This window comes from Trichogramma pretiosum, unplaced genomic scaffold, assembly GCF_000599845.2.
Source record: "Trichogramma pretiosum strain Unisexual culture from Peru unplaced genomic scaffold, Tpre_2.0 scaffold39, whole genome shotgun sequence".
NCBI classification, from domain to species: domain Eukaryota; kingdom Metazoa; phylum Arthropoda; class Insecta; order Hymenoptera; family Trichogrammatidae; genus Trichogramma; species Trichogramma pretiosum.
In genome coordinates, this window is record NW_019640828.1 from 918083 (window position 1) to 937859 (window position 19777).

The 19777-nt window shown below is 37.9% G+C and overlaps 3 protein-coding genes across 3 annotated transcripts; 2 read left to right on the plus strand and 1 right to left on the minus strand.

The window, feature by feature from the left end:
* Positions 1-5975: 5975 nt before the first annotated feature.
* Positions 5976-6983, minus strand: LOC106659495 (speckle-type POZ protein-like). The gene has a single exon (XM_014382070.1). The coding sequence runs from the start codon at positions 6981-6983 to the stop codon at positions 5976-5978; it is 1008 nt and encodes a 335-aa protein (XP_014237556.1).
* Positions 6984-9356: 2373 nt separating this feature from the next.
* Positions 9357-10647, plus strand: LOC111694600 (E3 ubiquitin-protein ligase BRE1-like). The gene is made up of 2 exons (XM_023463341.1): positions 9357-9513; positions 9812-10647. The coding sequence occupies exons 1-2, from the start codon at positions 9357-9359 to the stop codon at positions 10645-10647; spliced, it is 993 nt and encodes a 330-aa protein (XP_023319109.1).
* An 802-nt stretch (positions 10648-11449) lies between these two features.
* LOC111694601 lies at positions 11450-13554 on the plus strand. Its single transcript, XM_023463342.1, has 3 exons — positions 11450-12376; positions 12458-13441; positions 13522-13554. Exons 1-3 carry the CDS (start codon positions 12332-12334, stop codon positions 13552-13554), a joined length of 1062 nt encoding a protein of 353 aa, XP_023319110.1. The 5' UTR covers positions 11450-12331.
* The last annotated feature ends 6223 nt before the right edge of the window (positions 13555-19777 follow it).

The window sequence follows — 19777 nt, forward strand, 5'->3', positions numbered from 1 at the left end:
GAAGAAAAGAAAGATTTGGTTGCGTAGTATCTCGATACAAATATTTTAGTTAATAAATATTCAGTACTTATACGATTATTGTTACGTTGCCACTTGCAGATTTACACATATAAAAGCACTCGCCATCTAGAGGCAGAGACTGGCTTTAATTATGATTGAGTTTTCATAAAGTTTTTGTTCACCTACATATATTTTTTAGAATTTTTAGTGCAGCTGTTTATATATAAAAATATAAATCAGTACTGTTACATTAGCTACTGTTGTACAAGTACTGTTATATTATGTTACTGTTACTGTATACATTTTCAATAAATTTGAGTTAAATATGCATTATATTCGTAAGGTTTTTTTAACTTTCCTTTAAAAATATCATTATCATTAAAAATTAATGTTTTAGTGCAGATTTTTCTATCTCAAAAATGTCATGAAACATCGGATGAAATTACATCACCAGTAAAGCTATCCTCCAACACTAGATGGCGAACAGAACATTTTTTCCTCCCTATTTCTCTTTTGTATGAACATTTTAATTCTTTGATCTTGATTATGAACTTAATTCAATTGGATTTTACTCTAAAAATATAAAAAATGACGAATAACTATATAAAAAAATGTAAAATAAGGGGCAGCTTTTTTCTTCCTCTACCTACAGTGTTCCAATCCTATATACAAGATTCAACATTAATTTTGATTGAATCAAATTACTATGATGGCAAATTAATTCGAACTCGCGTATATTAATATTGTTAATTTTTTACATAAACAGATGTGAATAACTAATCGATTCAATTGGAAACAACGTTCAAAGTTATTCGCAACATCGAAGCTCGTTTACTTTTTTCAGTGCCTCAACGACGAATAATCGCTTTGCTTTGCGCCTCGCCTCGCAAAACCCGAAACGATTTCTCGAATTGTTCCCTGCGCAGTCGGGCTTATTGCCCGGTAATACAGCTATTATGCTGCACGACGATAACCACCTACTCGTGTTTATGTTTATGCGCACGTTTGTCAATGCCCCCCGTAAACATATATGTGTGCGTCACGTCGTTTCTGAACACACGAGTTACGACGCGCGCCAACCCCCGCGCGCTTCGCTGCCCTTGAAAAATCGGCTTATGCGCAAACTTGTCGCGCTGTGGTGCGTATACTTAACGTGCAGTTGGTTCCAGGTACAAACGTATAACGTTTTCACCTATCGAAAACGACGCATCTGATCCCCGGCTTAATTAAAGCGGACGTATGCGCGCTTAAAAAAAAAAGTTGCTACCGTGCGCGCGCGCAAGCGTTTACGCTTTCGGGTGGGTGCACCCTCGAATCGCATGGCCATAACGTATGAAAAAATCACAGGTCTATGAATTAAGTCTACGACGACAGAGTAGCAATATATTATAATGAATGGGACAGGTAAAAAAGTTTACGCGTATTATGCATTTAAACGTTCTTCTTTATTTGAAGTAATTTAAATAATTTGGTTTACAATCAATGAAACAATGTGTTTCATTTTTCTCAAAACATTTATTGATATTTTAAGGCATTAACATGGTTTTTATAAAATGATATAATATTGAAGGTATTCAAAATATTATTATACATGTAACTTTTTAATTTAGTCTTCTTAATGCTTACTTTTAAATTTTATACGTTAATCAAGCGAGTGGTGTACTTTATAAAGGTGTTTTTTCAGATAACTCTTACATGAAAATGTCTTTCCACAAGTATCACATCCATGAGTGATTTTACTATGCACCGCCTCGATGTGGGTTTTCAGATTACCCTTTAGAGTGAATGTTTTCCCACAAATATCACACGAATGCGTGACACTATTGTGCACCGTATTGATGTGGACTCTGAGACTACTCCTATCTGAATACTTTTTTCCGCATCTATCACATGAGTGAGTGACACCATTGTGCATGGAATCGACGTGAGTTTTGAGATTACTCTTACGTGAAAACTTCTTTCCGCAAGTATCACATGCATGTGTGACACCATTGTGCATGGAATCGATGTGAATTTTGAGGTAACATTTTTGCGAGAATGTCTTTCCACAAATATCACACGAATGCGTGACACTATTGTGCACCGTCTTGATGTGGACTCTGAGACTACTCCTATCTGAATACTTTTTTCCGCATGTATCACATGAATAAGTGACACCATTGTGCACCGTCTTGATGTGGACTCTGAGACTACTTCTATCTGAATACTTTTTTCCGCATGTATCACATGAGTGAGTGACACCATTATGCATGGAATCGACGTGAGTTTTGAGATTACTCTTACTTGAAAACTTCTTTCCGCATGCACTACATGCGTGTTTGACACCATTGTGCATGGAATCGACGTGAATTTTGAGATAACCTTTTTGTGTGAATGTCTTTCCGCAAATATCACATGAGTGAGTGACACCATTGTGCACCGTCTTGATGTGGACTCTGAGACTACTCCTATCTGAATACTTTTTTCCGCATCTATCACATGAGTGAGTGACACCATTATGCATGGAATCGACGTGAGTTTTGAGAGTTCTCTTACTTGAAAACTTCTTTCCGCATGCATCACATGCGTGTTTGACACCATTGTGCATGGAATTGACTTGCCTATCCAGGCTACTCTTGTTTGAAAATTTCTTGCCGCATGTCTCACATACACACGTTTTATCATCGTTTACCCTACCGAGATATGTTTTGAGGTTATGTAAATTGCCAAGTTCACAGTTGAGATTCATACTCATTTTTTCTGCATCGTCATCAAAAATTTCCTGTTTCACTTCACTCACGGTTTCCATTTTAACATTGGGCTTGACATCTTCACATTCAACAACTATTTCTATCTCGTCATCGCGTCTACTTCCGGGATTCACATCACATTTTCTATGGATATGGGTCTGTCAAAAAATTAAATTCTAGTTACACATAACTGTAATACATTTACATACAGTTACATTAATACAATTATTGACACTTACTGAGCCTTGGAAGTTTGTAGTTCGTCATTCGTTTCCCAATTATCATTGGGTTCCTGCTTGACACTTAGAGAAGCACAATTTTCCATTTTTGTTGCATAGAATTTTACTAAAACTTAACCTCGCGGGAGAAAGATTGGAGAAGTGCTCGCATAAGCTGTGTCTACGCGACGACCGACAGCTCGTACTGGATCAGCTCTGCACTGCACAGTCCTCGCTCGTGAAGTAGCGCTGTCGTGCGGCGATGCGCGGCAAAACTCGCGCGGACAGGTCATGCATGCGACACAACAAGCGCGCTACGTAAACAACAGAACGAGGAGAGCTACGTATATCGACGGTCCCCACGAAGAGTAACACGTTTCCATTTAAATTAACACACAAACGTGTTACTCTTCGTGGGGACCGTCGATATATACTTAATTATTCAAGAAATTGCACTATGTATCACATGTCAAATAAATGAAGAAAATTTTTCGATCGTGACGCAACGTAATTCGGTAATACACTGGTAATATTTTCAATGAATGTTTGTACTTTCATGACCTTTCATATTATATTTTCTTTAATGTTACAACAATTACTCTAAAATTAATATTAAAATTAGAGAAATAGAACAAATTAAAATAAAAGTATAAGTACACCGCGAATTTACACGACCAATATGCAAAGTTATAGGTAAAAATTTGAATAATGCTGGTATTTCATGAAATTTATTTACGATGCTCGAATTGAAAATAACGGATTACGATTGAAAAGTGCGCAAAGTAGGCTATCGTATACGTCGCAATTATTTTAGTCTTAAGGCACGCAGTCGTTTATAAGTTTCCGCTAGATGGCGATGACCGAATTTCGAAAAGCAAAAGAGAAAAGGTAAAGTTTTAACATTATGTAGGAGTTACTATCACTTATTATTATCAAATGGTATCATCTGTTTTATGCTACGGTATTGATACATAGATTTGAGGTTTTTTTCATTCATGAATATGCCCTAATCAACACCGAAAACGTCGAAAAGTTCGATCAAACAGATACTCGGGCGGTCGCGTCTAATTCTTCGATTGAACGTAAATAATGCCCCCCTGTATACTGTAGGCGCGCGCTCACAATGGCAAAAGCTATCGACTGCATTGCGCACACGCACACACGGACAATCGTAAATAACATAACCATATTCGCACAGACAATGGTCAGTTTACACCGATTTCTATTTACGCATCGCGTAATCGCGCGCCACGCCAAGCCAAAAAAAGGATCGGTGGGCAGCTCAACTTTATCTCTTCTCGTGCATCTGTCCTTCTTATACACATACAGACAGACATCCCCTTGTCTTTCTCTCGCTGACGCGTGTGTATATATATCTATACAGTGGCACGATCATCATCATCGTCGTCGTTGCCACCCTTGATACGTACATAAGCAACCACCGACACCGAACAATGTTGTCAGGCCGCTCTCATCGAGAGACAGAGAGAAACTTGTCGAGGCTCTCTCTCTCTCTCTCTCTCGTCAGTGCGGTATGAATATTTAATTCTCCCTACTAACATACTCCTTTTGGCCGATCGTCACGATCGCGTACCCCGCATTTATATTACGGGCGCAGCTCTCCACAATTAAATTCGGACAATATGTTTTTGTTTCGCGCCACCCTCTCAAAATGTTAAAGCCCCCCTCAAAAAAATACATATAACACACACGAGTACATATCTGAGTTATCTTTATTTCTCACTGCTGCTGCTGCTGCAAGCCCCTCGACATCGTGCTTGATTACGTATTATATTGAAACGGCTAGGTGCTAGTTTGCGATTTTTATAATGTCTATAAAACGATGTCACTTTTTTACGCTTGTATATATTTATATATATTTACTGTCCGCGGAGCATGAAATTTTTCATTTCATTGCGAAGGATCAGCGAGTGGATCTTTTTTGTCGCATTTTAGAAGCCCGATATATAATCCTCGGAAAGAAAGGAGAAAGGGTTTCGGCTTTGATTGTTCGTTCGTTGTCGTCTGAAATAGATTATTTCACAATAGACTGCACTTCTCTCGTGCGGGGCCTTGTGAATGGTTGAATACGTTGTTGTAGTTCGTTTAATAGTTAATTATGCTAAGCCGAACGCGCGGCTGGATTTTATAATAAGCTGCCCACACGATATGGTTTGGGCCCAGATTTGTGCGAGCTATGCAGATGTCCCGCAGAAATTTGTATCAATGAAATAAGCCACCGAGGCAAAATTCAGAGACTGGTGCGACGCTTAAGGAGGCTCGAGTGCGTGACGAAATATTATTAAAAATAAAAAATTTATTAAATGTATTTTTATATTCAAAAATATTTTACATTCTCCAATTAAATAATTTAATAATTGTAAAATAAAAAACATCTATTTGCCTATTTGCATCATTGTGCGTGCAGCGATCATTATAGAATACAAGTTTCAACTCTTTACATTACAATAACTTTTTAAATAGGTCGATTACCTCAGTTTTTTAATTTGCTATTCGAAAGCTTATGAGTTTTTCTTTTCAATGAAATAATATAACATTTCTAAACTCTTCCGGTTTATAATCGTGAGGAATTAAAATGTGACTAAAATTTAGATGCCTTCATAAGAGCTCATGTTGAGTTAACCAAATGTACATTGATATATCTATTAAATAAAGTCGGTTAACACATATTTTTTTACATCATCAATTTGTTTGATGATTCGCTTCTAAAAAAAAAACAAATGACTCTCACTGGGACATGTTTTACTAATTAGATATTTGAATAATCGATACCTCATTAACGATTAATGGAGTTATACATATTGTGGTATTTTAAAAAAAATTTGAGATTTTAGGTAATGCTGTGTTTTGCAGTCAGAATTTGGTGATTATAAACAATGTATTTCTCAACCATGCGGTTATTAGCGTCAAAGAAAGGGGAAAAAATTCATCTCGGCAATAAAATTATAGTTTGTTTGAAATAAAACTCATGTATTGAACAATCTAAACAAATCAATTTTTTTATTTATTAGTTAAACATCAATTCAATTAATATGCTGCCTTCAGGATTCACTAAGTTTTTCATCTCATTAGAATTTATAATTTTTGAGGCATTCTTCTTCATAAATTTTACAACTTCTTCTTTTAAATCGGGAGCATTATATGCGGTAGCTGAGCGATAAATGTTTATGGCATTTTCCGGTAAAAAGCAAGAACATAAAACTTGTTCACATTTTTTTCTTAATCCTTGAATATCATACTTATCAGCAGCACCAAGAAGTTCACAGCAAGTCTCTGTATCTTTCTTTATATCTATGATCCCAAGATATATGTATCGCAACATTTCAATCAGAACTTCGTAACGTATATCAGATATTTTTATTACATTTTCTTCATTTTCTGACATGTCCGATTTGAACATTGCAGCAAAAACTGGACTCGCCGAGGCTAGCAAGACTTTGTGAGCTGGAATGGTAGTTCCACATTCTGTACGCAGCTTGACATCGCTCAAATGTTCATTCTTAAATAAGTCGATGAATCTCATTCCAGGTAGATCCTGCACTTGCATTGGTTTCTCTACTACGAATTCACAATAAATTTTCAAGACATCGTTGTTAGATATTTTCAAGACATCGTTGTTAGATATTACTTCCTCTGGATGAAGTAAATTATAAACTGGAATAAGATCAACAGATTTTCGAAATCCAGATTTAAAAACACATCTATCTCTTGCCACAATTAGAACAGTCTTGTCCTCAACAAAAAACGAAACTTTGCAACTACATACAAACTCATCATCGTGATTATCATCACGTATCAAGTTTACTGATCTGTACTTTACCGGGTCATACAAATTTCCACTTGGCACAAATTCAAAATTAAAATAATTTTCACTTTCATCCACGTTAAATGCTGGTGAAAACTCAACCTTGTGTCTGGGATCTTTCTTATGCCTGCTAAAAGAAGTTATTTTCCACAAAAATTCACTCTTTATAGTGTTCACTCCCGTATAACGTTTTCTTTCGAAAGTTGGCATTTCGAAAATATTTAGTTGCACAATATACTCTGTGTTAATATATAATAAACTTTAGTATTAATCTTCAACTTGTTTGATTTTACTTCACGTGGGATACGATAACCTATAAAATGAATTCTACGAATAATCTAAATTCTACGAGGAGATACAAAGTGCGTCCGGCGAACGATCTCGAGAAAGGTGGCTGCGTACTGTGTAATGTGTTACTGGCTTTAGAGACAAATTGAGTCAAGAACCGCGTGTTTCTTGTCTGCGGCGCACCACTCTCCAGTCAAAAGCATGCGTGGAGCGCCACGTTGGATAGAGTTGGTAATTGAGGAGGCTCGAGCGCATGTAGCTGTTCTATAATTGAGCTCTCTACGCGGGCTTATTAAAAATAATTATATCCTTATTAAACTTGAAATATTTTAACATTTAATAATATTTTAAATTCTCCAATAAAATAAATTGATAAATTTAAGAAAAAAAATCTATTTGTCCATTAGCGCCATTTTGCATACAGCAGCCGCATCGCGCAAACATTGTAGAATACAAGTTTTCATTATTTACATTACAATAACTTTTTAAATAGGTCATTTGCCTAAATTTTTAAATTTGCCATTCGAAAGCCTATGAATTTTTCTTTACAATGAAATAATAACATTTCTAAACTATAACGGTTTATGGTCGTGCGGGATTAAAATGTGACTGAACTTTAGATGCTCCCATAAAAGCCCATGTTAAGTAAACCAACTTTACATTGAACAGTCCTTTAAATAAGATCGTTAACTTATATTTTTCTTTTGTGCAATCAATTTGTATAATTGTAAAGTATCATTTACCCAAGTTTCAGTCCCATGTCTTACAAACGTTTTTTTACTCGAGCTAGCATCTAATTGGATGATGAAAATTTCATTATGGGTACTTTCGGGGAATATTTTATTTTGAAAAAAGAACCATCGTCCCAATTTATAGTTTCTAAATCGAATCCCACGTCTCGACGCACGGTGCAGTACGTTCGTCAATCACCTCAATCTAAACTCTCATCGGTTTATTGTCTCTCAAACTGTCCATACGATATACACATGTACACGATTTGTGTGCTCTTTGCATCTCCCGTATGTATGTGCACGAAACGTCATTTCCTGACGAAAAGAGCGGGGGGGATTATATACAAGCGGCGGATCGTCTCTCCCTGATTTTAAACGCGTACATGTCGTTGTGCATTGTTCGGAGCAGCTCGTATATACACGTTTTCCCACAAAAGATATTATATCAAGGAGCCCAAGAAATTGAGGAGTCGATCGGCAATTGACTGACGTTATCGTCCGCGTGGCATCGCTCGTCGAGAGATTAGGAAGATTGTTGTGTGCCGCGACGCGCGCGCGCGATCCGAAGCAGAGAGAGAGAAAATAGGGCGATTTTACTTTCTATCGATGGGGCGACACGAAGATTGTCTGTTTTGCTTCGATTTTCGAACATAGTAACAAACTTATTTGCATTTTCATCGTAGAACGAAAAATAAGGAAAAATTAAAAACAAGTCAGAGCGCTAGCTTAATAGAAAAGATCAAAATTGATAATGGCTAATAATACGATAAGATAATAAAATAATACCAATTTGAGCCTTTGCCACTAGATGGCGAGTAACTTTTTCTACAAATCTGCAAGTGACAAAGTCAAAATATTGTATAAAAAGGCGTCAGGACTAAAACCAGACCATAACTGTCTATTCGAACCCCATCGTCAAAATTTACCCTCGAGTCGAGTATATCGTGCTGTACGAAAGAAGAGTTACACGAATGTGCTTATTTTCGAATTATCATGACATTTGCCATTTTATAAGCAACCAGATCAAAGAACCAACGCCGCCGCTGCTCGGCATCCGAATTTCCGAAAGGGCTCAATGGTTAATAAACACGAACTTTTCACTCCGTCTCTCTCATCCTCTTTTTTTTTTTTTTGTTCGTTTGTCCGTTTGTCGTTTACGACAATAACGATGCTCCATCCTTTCTTTCGTGCACTTCTTTGCACGGAGCACTCGATACTCGTTTCACCGCAAAACAGCACCCGCGCGCACGGAATATTTATTTTACTATATATATAATCTCGCGAAATGCGCTCAAAGCCACGCACAACAATCGTACGACCGAAAACAAACTTTTTCTTCGACGACCCCCGATGCACGAGATACATCATGTATTATTATTCTACGTTCCTTGTTCTCAAGATTACTTGGTAGTACTACTCCTTCGACGTAGATGTCGCACTCGTTCAGAGACTCAAAACTTCGTACCATAGGGTGCTCTGCTCTCTATCTCGCCACTACCCGTGGCGCGCTACCGTCATTATTCCTTTGTGCGTCGTAGAGTTAAGTCGCAATATTCACGATAAAATGAGCTCCGGATCATCATCCGAGAAAGAGAAACAGCCGAGGAAGCGTAAACGGTCCACAGAGGTCGAAAAGCTTGAGAAAGAAATGGCAGCTATGGCAAAGAAGCTGAGATTGTTGCAACAAAATGACATAATGGCAACAGATGCTGACGAATCAGGTTAGTTCGAATATGTAATCGAATCGCTGCAAAATCTAGCTGAACTCGAACCCAAGTCGAGGCAGAGCTGAAAAATAACCTTCATTACAAGGGATACGATGCTGAACTCGTACATAAGTCGAGGCAAAGCAAGCAAAGTATCATCGCGAATTACGCAATATATGCCAGCTGAGCTCTTGTATAAGCAGAGACATAGCTGAGAGAGACCACCTAAAAAATAGGGGTTATGTAACCTAAAACTACAAGTACATAGACTTGGTGATTAATCGTAACGTGTCTTGGTTCTGTTTTTGCGTAGATGCAACGCAATCCAGCGAGGAAAATCAAAGCCCAAACAAGGTTAAACAGGCCTCAGTCAAAGCAGCTAACGTCAATGAAGAGGAAGTGGCTTCTTGTCTAGGCGAGCTACGCGAAAACAAGACGTCGAACGAATTGGATCTAATCGACGACGTGGCATTAAGAGTGTCAGAATACCTCCGTCTAGGACTGCCTAAGGAGCAGAAGAAGGAAATCTTAGAGCTGATTCCAAGGAAACATAAGGATTTCAATCTCGTAGCGCCTAAAATAAATGCCGAGATTCTGCACTCCATGAAAGAAGAGGCAATAAAACGTGACAATTTTTTTGCACATTACCAAGATATAGCAGCAGCAAATCTGGCTCTATCATCATCGGTTTTAAGCATGGTGTTGAACGACCAAAATGAACCTTTGGAGAGAAGCAACATTTTAAAGGCATTATCAGATGCTGTAAAATTGAATGCAGAGTTATATCGCTGCTTAAACATTGCTCGCAAGATTTACATTACACCTGCATTTGAAAAGAAAGTCAAAGCAGTGTTAGATAAAGCGGAGTCAACAGAGCTGCTATTTGGCGACAAGGTTACAGATTTGATCAGTGGTGTTAAAACAGCTGAAACCCTAAAAAAAGATTTGCTTGGAACGAAGATGACCGGTTCTTTAAACTGGAGAAGTTCTTCGAACAACACAGTGGGCAGTCCGAAGAACCAAACCAAGAAGTCATACTTTGCCCGCAAAGATCAACAAACACCATTCACTCCGAGGCAGAACAGCAACAAGAAGCAAAACTACCGTCGGAATTACACCCAGTCTCAGCCGTTGCAGAAGAAAACATAAATGAGGTAAATATCGCAGGACGACTTGCCCTGTTTTCATCTGAATGGGAATCAATAACCAACAATGACTTTATACTGAATGTTATAAAGGGCTATAAAATACCCTTGATTGGTCAACCGTTTCAAAGACATTTGGTAAAAGAAAAAATAAATTCTGATAGTAATCAGGAAATTGTGAAGTTAGCTATAAAAAAACTGTTAGACATTGGTGCCGTCAAAAAAACTGAGCACCAAGAAGATGAATTTATCTCGACCTTTTTCACTGTGCCAAAGACAGATGGATCACATCGTTTTATCCTTAATTTAAAAAAATTTAATGAATTTGTCCCTACACACCACTTTAAGATGGAGGACTTACGAACTGTGATAAATATATTAGAAAAAGGGGATTATATGTGTAGTATTGATCTCAAAGATGCATACTTTCTAATTCCAGTGTGCAAAGAGTCACAAAAATACTTGAAATTTGTATGGAATGACAATGTTTATCAGTTTTTAGTTCTTCCATTTGGATTATGTACGGCTCCATATATTTACACAAAAATCTTAAAACCAATTATCACGGTTATAAGAAAAAAGGGTATCAGAGTATCAAACTACCTAGACGATTTCTTGATATTTGGAAAAAGCCAGGACGAATGTAAGAGAAATACCAATTATATTGAAAAAATGTTAAAAAAACTCGGGTTCATTATAAATTATAAAAAATCTTGCCTTGAGCCTAAGCAGACATGTAAATACTTGGGATTTATAATAAACTCTGACCTCATGAGAATTGAATTGACAAAAGAAAAGAAAACTTCCATAAAGAATAAAGTCTCACAAGTTCAAAAAAAGAAAAATTGTAATTACGAGGAATTGTTGAGCTTAATTGGAACGCTAGTGAGTGCATGTCCTGCAGTAAAGTATGGATGGCTCTTTTACAAGGAGCTAGAAAGAATTAAATGGAAACTCGGCCCAATAGGCGAATGTAATAACCTTACAAAGGTCGCAATCAATGATAAAGCTTTAAAGGACTTGGAATGGTGGGAAAAACATATCCAAGCATCTTTTAATAACATACGCCAATTCAATTTTAAAAGAGAGATATTTTCAGACGCTTCTATGACAGGCTGGGGTGGAGTTTGTAATAATAAACATATCCATGGTTTTTGGGACGACCAGGAAAAAAACCAGCATATTAATTTCTTAGAGTTACGAGCAGCCTATTTGGTTCTGAAAGAATTCTCAAAATTTGATCAAAATTGTCAAATACTCATTCGAATAGATAACCTTGTGGCAATTTCATATATTAATAAGATGGGTGGAATTAAATACGATTATCTCAATGAAATAACAAGAAAAATCTGGACATGGTGTATGAAACAAAATATATGGTTATTCGCGGAGTACGTGGCGTCAAAAGAAAATCCGGCAGATAAAGATTCTAGAATCAAAAACGCTGATACCGAATGGGAATTATCAAACGAAGCTTTCAATCAAATAGTAAGAAAACTGGGTAAACCCGACATGGATCTTTTTGCCTCTAATGAAAATAAAAAATGCAGCAATTTCTGTTCATGGCAACGAGACCCACAAGCTTACGTTATTAACGCGTTTACAACAAACTGGTCAAGATGGTTTTGGTATGCTTTCCCACCATTCTCCCTTATCGCAAAAGTCCTTAAAAAGATACAGGAAGAACAATGCACCGGAATCATGGTCGTTCCTGCTTGGGAAACGCAACCATGGTACCCTACATTCATGAAAATGTTGATAAAAAAACCAATCTATTTTAAACCATCAGACTCATTATTAATTTCATCCAACAGGAAAGATCACCATCCGCTGGCCAGACAGCTGACGTTGATAGCAGGGACCTTATCAGGCGAGCCTTTGAAAGAAGGGGATATGAGAAATCAACAGTGGACATAATGATCAACTCCTTATCAGAGAGCACACTTAAACAATACACATCAGCCTTAAAGAAATGGACAGAGTTCTGCAAAAAAGAAAGTATAGATTCGTTCTGCAACAAAAGCATAAACATACTAAAATTTTTAACGCAAGAATTGCAAAAAGGAGCTAAATATGGCACTTTAAATTCTATGCGCTCAGCCATATCACTCTTGAACAACAATGAACTTCAAAATTCCAAAGAATTGGAACGATTCTTCAAAGGTGTGTATCGTTTAAGGCCCCCTGCTCCAAAGTACTCAGACACCTGGGATGTAACTCCAGTATTGACAGAATTAAAAAAATGGCATCCGTTAGAATCTCTTTCTTTGGAAAAAATAACATGGAAAGTAACGATGCTACTGGCACTTGGCACTGGATTTCGTGCTCAGAGTATTGCATTAATAAAACTGGATGGAATAAAGGAGAAAAAGGATGGAGTAGAAATTAGAATTCAAGATTTGATTAAAACTTCCAAGGTGGGGAAAAACCAGCCATATGCGCTTATACCCTTCTTTAATGAAAATCCGGAAATTTGTATTGCTAAAACACTCATAGAATACATAAAGATCACCGCAAATTTGCGATCAAATGCAGATAATTTATTGATAACCATTAAGAAACCACACCAAGCTGCTACATCACAAACTATAAGTAGATGGTTGAAGGCGGTCCTACAAGTGTGTAAGGTTGATCCTAAGTATACAGGTCATTCAACCAGACACGCGGCCACGTCTAAAGCGCAAAAAAATGGGCTAAATATTAATATCATAAAGAAAGCAGCAGGTTGGTCCGAAAATTCTTCAGTATTTATGCGATTCTATAACAGACCTATCCTCAATATAAATGAAAATTTTGCTGCAAATGTATGTAATAATAATTAATACTTAAATGTAATAATTAATACTTAAATGTATGTTAATCAATAAAATACTTAAAGTACATAAAATACATTCTCAATATACAAAAGTAATCTTTTCATTAATCTGAAAATCTACCAAGTAATCTTGAGAACAAGGAACGTAGAATAATTGAACAATCAAACGAACTTGTGAAGTTCGATTATGATTATTCAAGTTCCTTGTTCGAAAAGATTACTTTCCCACCCAATTTATTTACCCAAAAATTTGGTAAAAAAATGTATAAATACAACCCAACCCATGAAAATATACTTTAAACTTAATGACGGTAGCGCGCCACGGGTAGTGGCGAGATAGAGAGCAGAGCACCCTATGGTACGAAGTTTTGAGTCTCTGAACGAGTGCGACATCTACGTCGAAGGAGTAGTACTACCAAGTAATCTTTTCGAACAAGGAACTTGAATAATCATAATCGAACTTCACAAGTTCGTTTGATTGTTCAATTATATATACACAACGCGGTATACACAGTCATCCGCTTTTCACGCATAGATTACGTGTATACTGTCTTTTTCCGCGGCGCTTAATCGCATCGTCGTTATTATTATATACACAAACGGAAAAAAGGAAAAGACTCCTCGAGTCTCTCTCTCTCTTTCTTTCTTCTGCGCGCGCGGGCAAAGTATAAGTAGTTCCGTTCTCAGCGCTGCGCGCCGCGCGAGATTTTTACGCTCTCCTTCATTTATCGATATGCTTTATTTATTTTTTTTTTCATTGCGCTGCCCTCTAAGCTGCAGCTTCCTTTTTGGTCCATATAATATATAATTCCTAATCCTCGGGTACGTACCACGTATATAATAATGTTTCGAACGCATTGTACATTATATCCCAACGTATACGCGCACATAATATAACGTATAGTCAATCGTGGCCGCAGATCGTTCGAGTGCATTATAAATACCCCAACGACGTATTTATCTATCTTCGACGGATACGCATAATGCCGAGAATGGGCCATTGTAGGGTATTTAGCCACGTTTTTGTATCGGGCGGTCAACGCATTATATTGGCCCTATTGCGACGATAATCAGCTTATATATTGACGGAATACCTACGGTTGCACATGTAAATGCTTTTTTATATACACAAGTAGCGAGCGCTAAGTATATATTTATTATAATCTCGAAAAAATGGCCAAGAATGCGTTCGGAATTTTTTTACTCTTTCAATTTCATTGAGATGTCGTCCGCGACGGTTCAATCAACCACGAGAATCAGCACAATGGGTAAAATTGGACATGCTACGACATTGTTTGACACGAATCGTCGTATTTTTTTTTTGTTCGCAAGAAGGAACAAACATGTACCAGCGGATAATGATGGATCGTTGTTATGCTCGACGTATTTTATTTTATTTATCAACAATCCCTAACGAATCGCAATCAATTGCATTGCCAATCGCGTGGAAAATTACGGACACATGTGCGAATAAATATATATCTAATGTATTCGCGCAGCAATAAAAATAATACACATATATACGCATAACTCGTAAATTTGCATACACGGCGTAAATCAGACCAGCTGTTGCAATTCGCTCGCACACATACACACACGTATACAGGTTCGATTTCGTATCGATTTCACTGCATATTTCGCGCGCGAGCGAATATATTTATAACTCATATTCATACGTACATGTATATATCTGCCATTGCAACCGACTTTCACGCTACATTTAAATATCAATCTAACTCGTACTACGCATTCATATACGTATACACGCACGATAGGCGGAAAAAATCGTTTCGCACGCTTGTTCGGATACATACGCGGTGCGTCCATTACGAGACGAGCGTAATCGCTTTTCGATACCCGAGTGAAAAGAGCGAGTGTAAGAGAGAGAAAAAAAAATCAATAATATACAGATTAAAAAAGCACAAACTCTCTATTGCACGAGGCGTCGAATATTATTGAATTCACGCCCAAATCACGCCCTTTCGGTATTGGCGCGCACAGGGTTACGTGTATACGCACATCGGAGCACGGGACGTTAATATTTTTCTTCTTCTTCTTTTCTTGTATTATTATGAGCGAGGAGGCCCCGCGCACAACCCAGAGAGAGAGAGAGAGAGAGAAGAATCGAAAAAATTATATTATAATGTTCGAGCTGGCATCATAATGCCTGCGGATAAAAGGAGTAATAATGACGGATATTAATATTCACGTCAACGTTTTTTTTTGCAAGCCATTATTCCGGTACAGGCTAAATAATAATTTTTTTTTTTCAACTCGAGCCATATGTGAAAAACTTTTCCGAAAAAATCCATGTAAAATAGTAGTAGCGCCAAGGCCGTAAAATATTGTACAAAGCGGAGACGACGACTAGAGCACGTAAAAAGGGGAAGAAGAAGAAGATCGCGTGGCTGCTATATTCTCTCCATATACACATGTGTCTGCTGTAGTAGCGGCGACATCATCGTAGCAATTTAACGCGAGCGAGAAGAGGAGCTGCAGTTTATGTATAAATGTATGGTGTCCGTGTGTGTGTGTGTGTGTGTGTGCCGCATTTAAGAAGCCGCACACGTACGGGATTAAGAAGACGAGTGGCGCTCGACGCACACAAGTTGCTGTTTATACGTACACGGCTGACGATTCGTGTTGGCCAATTTTTCATTTGTCGTATCGCTTTTATCAACGAGTATCGCGACTCGTTTTTAATTCCGAAAATGAAAGAAAGAAATCATAGATTCGTATAATTAATCGGATGGATAGATATTGCGGCAATATCTTGTCGTGGTGGTGATAGTTATTGCCGTTTTTTCATTCAAGAGATGGTAGTTATTGCCGTTTTTTCACCCCGTCTTATACGACTATTTTGACTTGGCTACTTGCAGATTTACAGAAATAAATATACTCGCCATCTAGTGGTAAGAAATCGATGTAATATTATCGTATTTGAATTTCAAAATTGGCATAAATTTGATAAAACATTTTCATTTTTATGTAAGTCTAAATGTGCTCAATATTTATCCATCTTAATAATAAACAATGAAACCGAACGTGTACGAATTTCGACCACATAATTGTCGGCTTATCCACGATACGCGGCTTACGATAACTGATTCTAATCACTTTTCAACCTCGCGACTCGTATTATCGATGTTATATCGATTCATCATCAATTTTTCGTCATCGATACAGTAAATTACGGCATCCACCCATATTTTCTTTCTTTTTTTCTCTTCGATCGATTCACCGGGTCTCAAAAAAAATCTCGCAGCTTTTACTAAACGCCTATACACATACACGTAATTCTCCTGGATATATCATATATATAGTACATACGTCGCACACGCGCTCGTGCGTGCATCTTATTACGTAACACGGGCATGTGCGCATCCAACGATCATAACGAGAGAGCAAAAGCGTGAAACGATCGCGATACAATATAAAGACCACAGGAATATATTAAACGTTATAACCAATTCTGCCGTCAAGGCACACACACAGACAGGGTTATCTACCTATACGCTATAATAAAGTGACGGCAACGCACGAGCCAATACGCTTCCTGGCACGAGGCTGCCTCGTTTCTCATTCAAATTATGCAGCCTGTAATGTGCAGAGTCCTCCTCATGTGTATGTTATATATATATATACCTCGGGCGCGCGCGAGTGGCTCACTCGCAGCCTACAATAGTGATTTTCAAGGCGATGTCTTTTGCGTATAGTGGCAGTGGTAGCAAGATATAGTTCGAAATCCCCTCGCGCGAGGAGAAAATTGCATCTATATACGTATATATGACACTCGGTAACGGTCGATCGCAAATTATTATTCATGAATAAATAATAATGTATATAGAGATCACGATCATCGCATTCGAAGACGACGAAGAAGACGACGACTCTCGCCTTTTGTGCAGCAGCATAGCAAGTGCACCAACACACACACACACACACACACATGCGCGCATCGCGTACACCTCTTTACCGGTGACATATGTCGTGTAGGGCCATTTGCATGCCGCTTATATATATAAATGACGTGTATGCGTATTGTGCAGCTCGTATACGTGTCATTGATTCCTTTTTTATGCTGCTGCTTGCCTTCTAAAGTGCTACTACTCTGCATATGCTTAGCTGTTGCTGTAATGCAGCTTTCAATTTTTCAACGTGCGATTAATTTTTCAGCCAGCTCGAGGTTCGAGATTTTGTTGTTGTTGTTTTTTTTTTATCCTTACTTCCTTGTATATATAACTCTACAATATGACAATTTGTCTCGCGGCAGCACATATAGACACATCAGTGTCAATTGATCCGCTCCATTCTATGTGTATAAAATGAGACACAGAAAGAGAGAGAGAGCGGATATATAGTGTGTACTCTTTGGCCGAAAATATCACATAATGCAAAGCAATAGCACCTACGCTATTGTGCGTGTGTACCTATACACACCACTGCTGTTGGTGCGGCTGAAAAATGAAGCATCTTAAGTTCTCGTATAAAAGGAGAGAATCATCACGCAAAAGGTGTCTACGATACAATCGTCCACAATGCTGGAGGAGCGCGTCAAAGTTAAATCGCATTCAGTGTATGTACCCACACACACAAAGATGTAATGGCGCGAAAAAAAGACGACGACGACGACTCGCAGTCTAGCGCGAGCTGCTGTTTATATATTATGTGTATAATTTTTCGAGGATATACACGTAAAAGCGTACATATATATATACGCTTGACGACGGGGGGGCGTGCTCGAACTTCTTCCTGTTTCCCAGATATGTGTATATGTATGCACATTATGTATTGTGTGTATGTGTGTGTAAGACGCCGCCGATGCACCGCGAAGAAATCTTTTTTTTTTCTCTCAGCTCTTCCTTTCAAGAACGAAGAAAAAAGAAGAAAGAAAGAATGAGAAAAGGTGAAATTTTTCCTTGTTCTTTTGCGCTTGGGCATTTTTCGCTTCTTGTATCCGTGGCTTTTGTGCCGTTATTGTGATGATTTGCGCACGAGCTTCCAGATTTTTTTGTACGCTCGGACGCATATTGTATGCGTTACTCGATGCGACGAAGCGCCGCCGCCCCCGTGTCTCGATGTACCGTACATAATGATGCCTATTTGCATGGGGATGCTTATATAGCTGCACGTCGCAAGATCTGTATATTGTTTACGTGCATGTTCATTAGCCTTGGGTGGAAATTTTCAACATTTTTATTTTTACGAATAACGACGAATTACACTTTTAACATTAACTTTTAATGTTTATAAAAAGGAGGCTGCAATAATTTTCTTATTTTAATTGACATGACTTATACAGATATATTTACTACGCCGCTTGCAGATTTTCAGGTAAAAGTACACTCGCCATCTAGCGGCGGAGATTCAAAGTGGTTCAAAACTGATTTTAATCATAGTCATTTTTGGGTAATTAAAAATTCGCTCAATATTTGTAACATATTTGTGAAACACAAACAAGTAAAAACGAACCAATCGATGGTAATGTATTCTAGAACATTTTCAATCGACACTTTTTGGTCATTATAGACCATAATTAATATCGGATACCAGGGTATGATGCATCGTAAGCATCCGTTGACTGTGTCCGTATGACGACCGCGCGTGTGCGTGACTTCGTTCAACGTCTCAATTTTCAATTAATAAAAATTAATTTCCAATTATCCAAGTACGGAAAATGCAGCACGTATTTTTCCGCAAATAAATCGTCGATGCGTCCACACATACAGTTGACAATTACGAATCGCGCGTCGCTTTCTTCTTCCCCGAATAAACCCTGCACTCTAACCAACGACTCGATTATTAAAAATTTTGTATTTTGTCGGAAACCCATTCGTCGGCTCGAGCTGCCGTGACATCTCAATGGAGACCGCAAATTATTATTATTTTTTTTTGGCTTCGCTACACAATACACGAGCTGTTGTATACAGCCATAAGTGAGCCATCGATCATCGTGGTTCACAGTGTCGTTGGTTGAGTTTACGTCAAGACGATCATTGACACACACGCGCACAATCGCAAGCTTTCAGACGAGACGAGCGACTTTATTCGTAAAAAAAACTTTTAATTTAAAATTTTTCTTTCTTCTGTTTGTTTTTTTATTGGAATACGTAATTTTCAACTCGCGTTAATGAGAATCGCGGTTCGAACAATACGAGATATACATCTTCTTTGACTCTTGTATTGATTTAATTTCGACTCTTTGTCCGATTTATCCATCCCCGCGCAACACCACTCGAGTGCCTTGTATACACCTTATTTACGAGTCACGCACAAGGTATACATTAACATCTCAACGAGGTCTCATGATATGCCTCTG

Coding starts and splice junctions, on each gene's coding strand:
- LOC106659495 (XM_014382070.1), bottom strand. CDS start 6,983: ATGCCAACTTTCGAAAGAAAACGTTATACGGGAGTGAACACTATAAAG.
- LOC111694600 (XM_023463341.1), top strand. CDS start 9,357: ATGAGCTCCGGATCATCATCCGAGAAAGAGAAACAGCCGAGGAAGCGT. Junction 9,514..9,811: donor AACAGATGCTGACGAATCAG/GTTAGTTCGAAT, acceptor GTTTTTGCGTAG/ATGCAACGCAATCCAGCGAG.
- LOC111694601 (XM_023463342.1), top strand. CDS start 12,332: ATGCACCGGAATCATGGTCGTTCCTGCTTGGGAAACGCAACCATG. Junction 12,377..12,457: donor GCTTGGGAAACGCAACCATG/GTACCCTACATT, acceptor TTCATCCAACAG/GAAAGATCACCATCCGCTGG. Junction 13,442..13,521: donor ATATAAATGAAAATTTTGCT/GCAAATGTATGT, acceptor AAATACTTAAAG/TACATAAAATACATTCTCAA.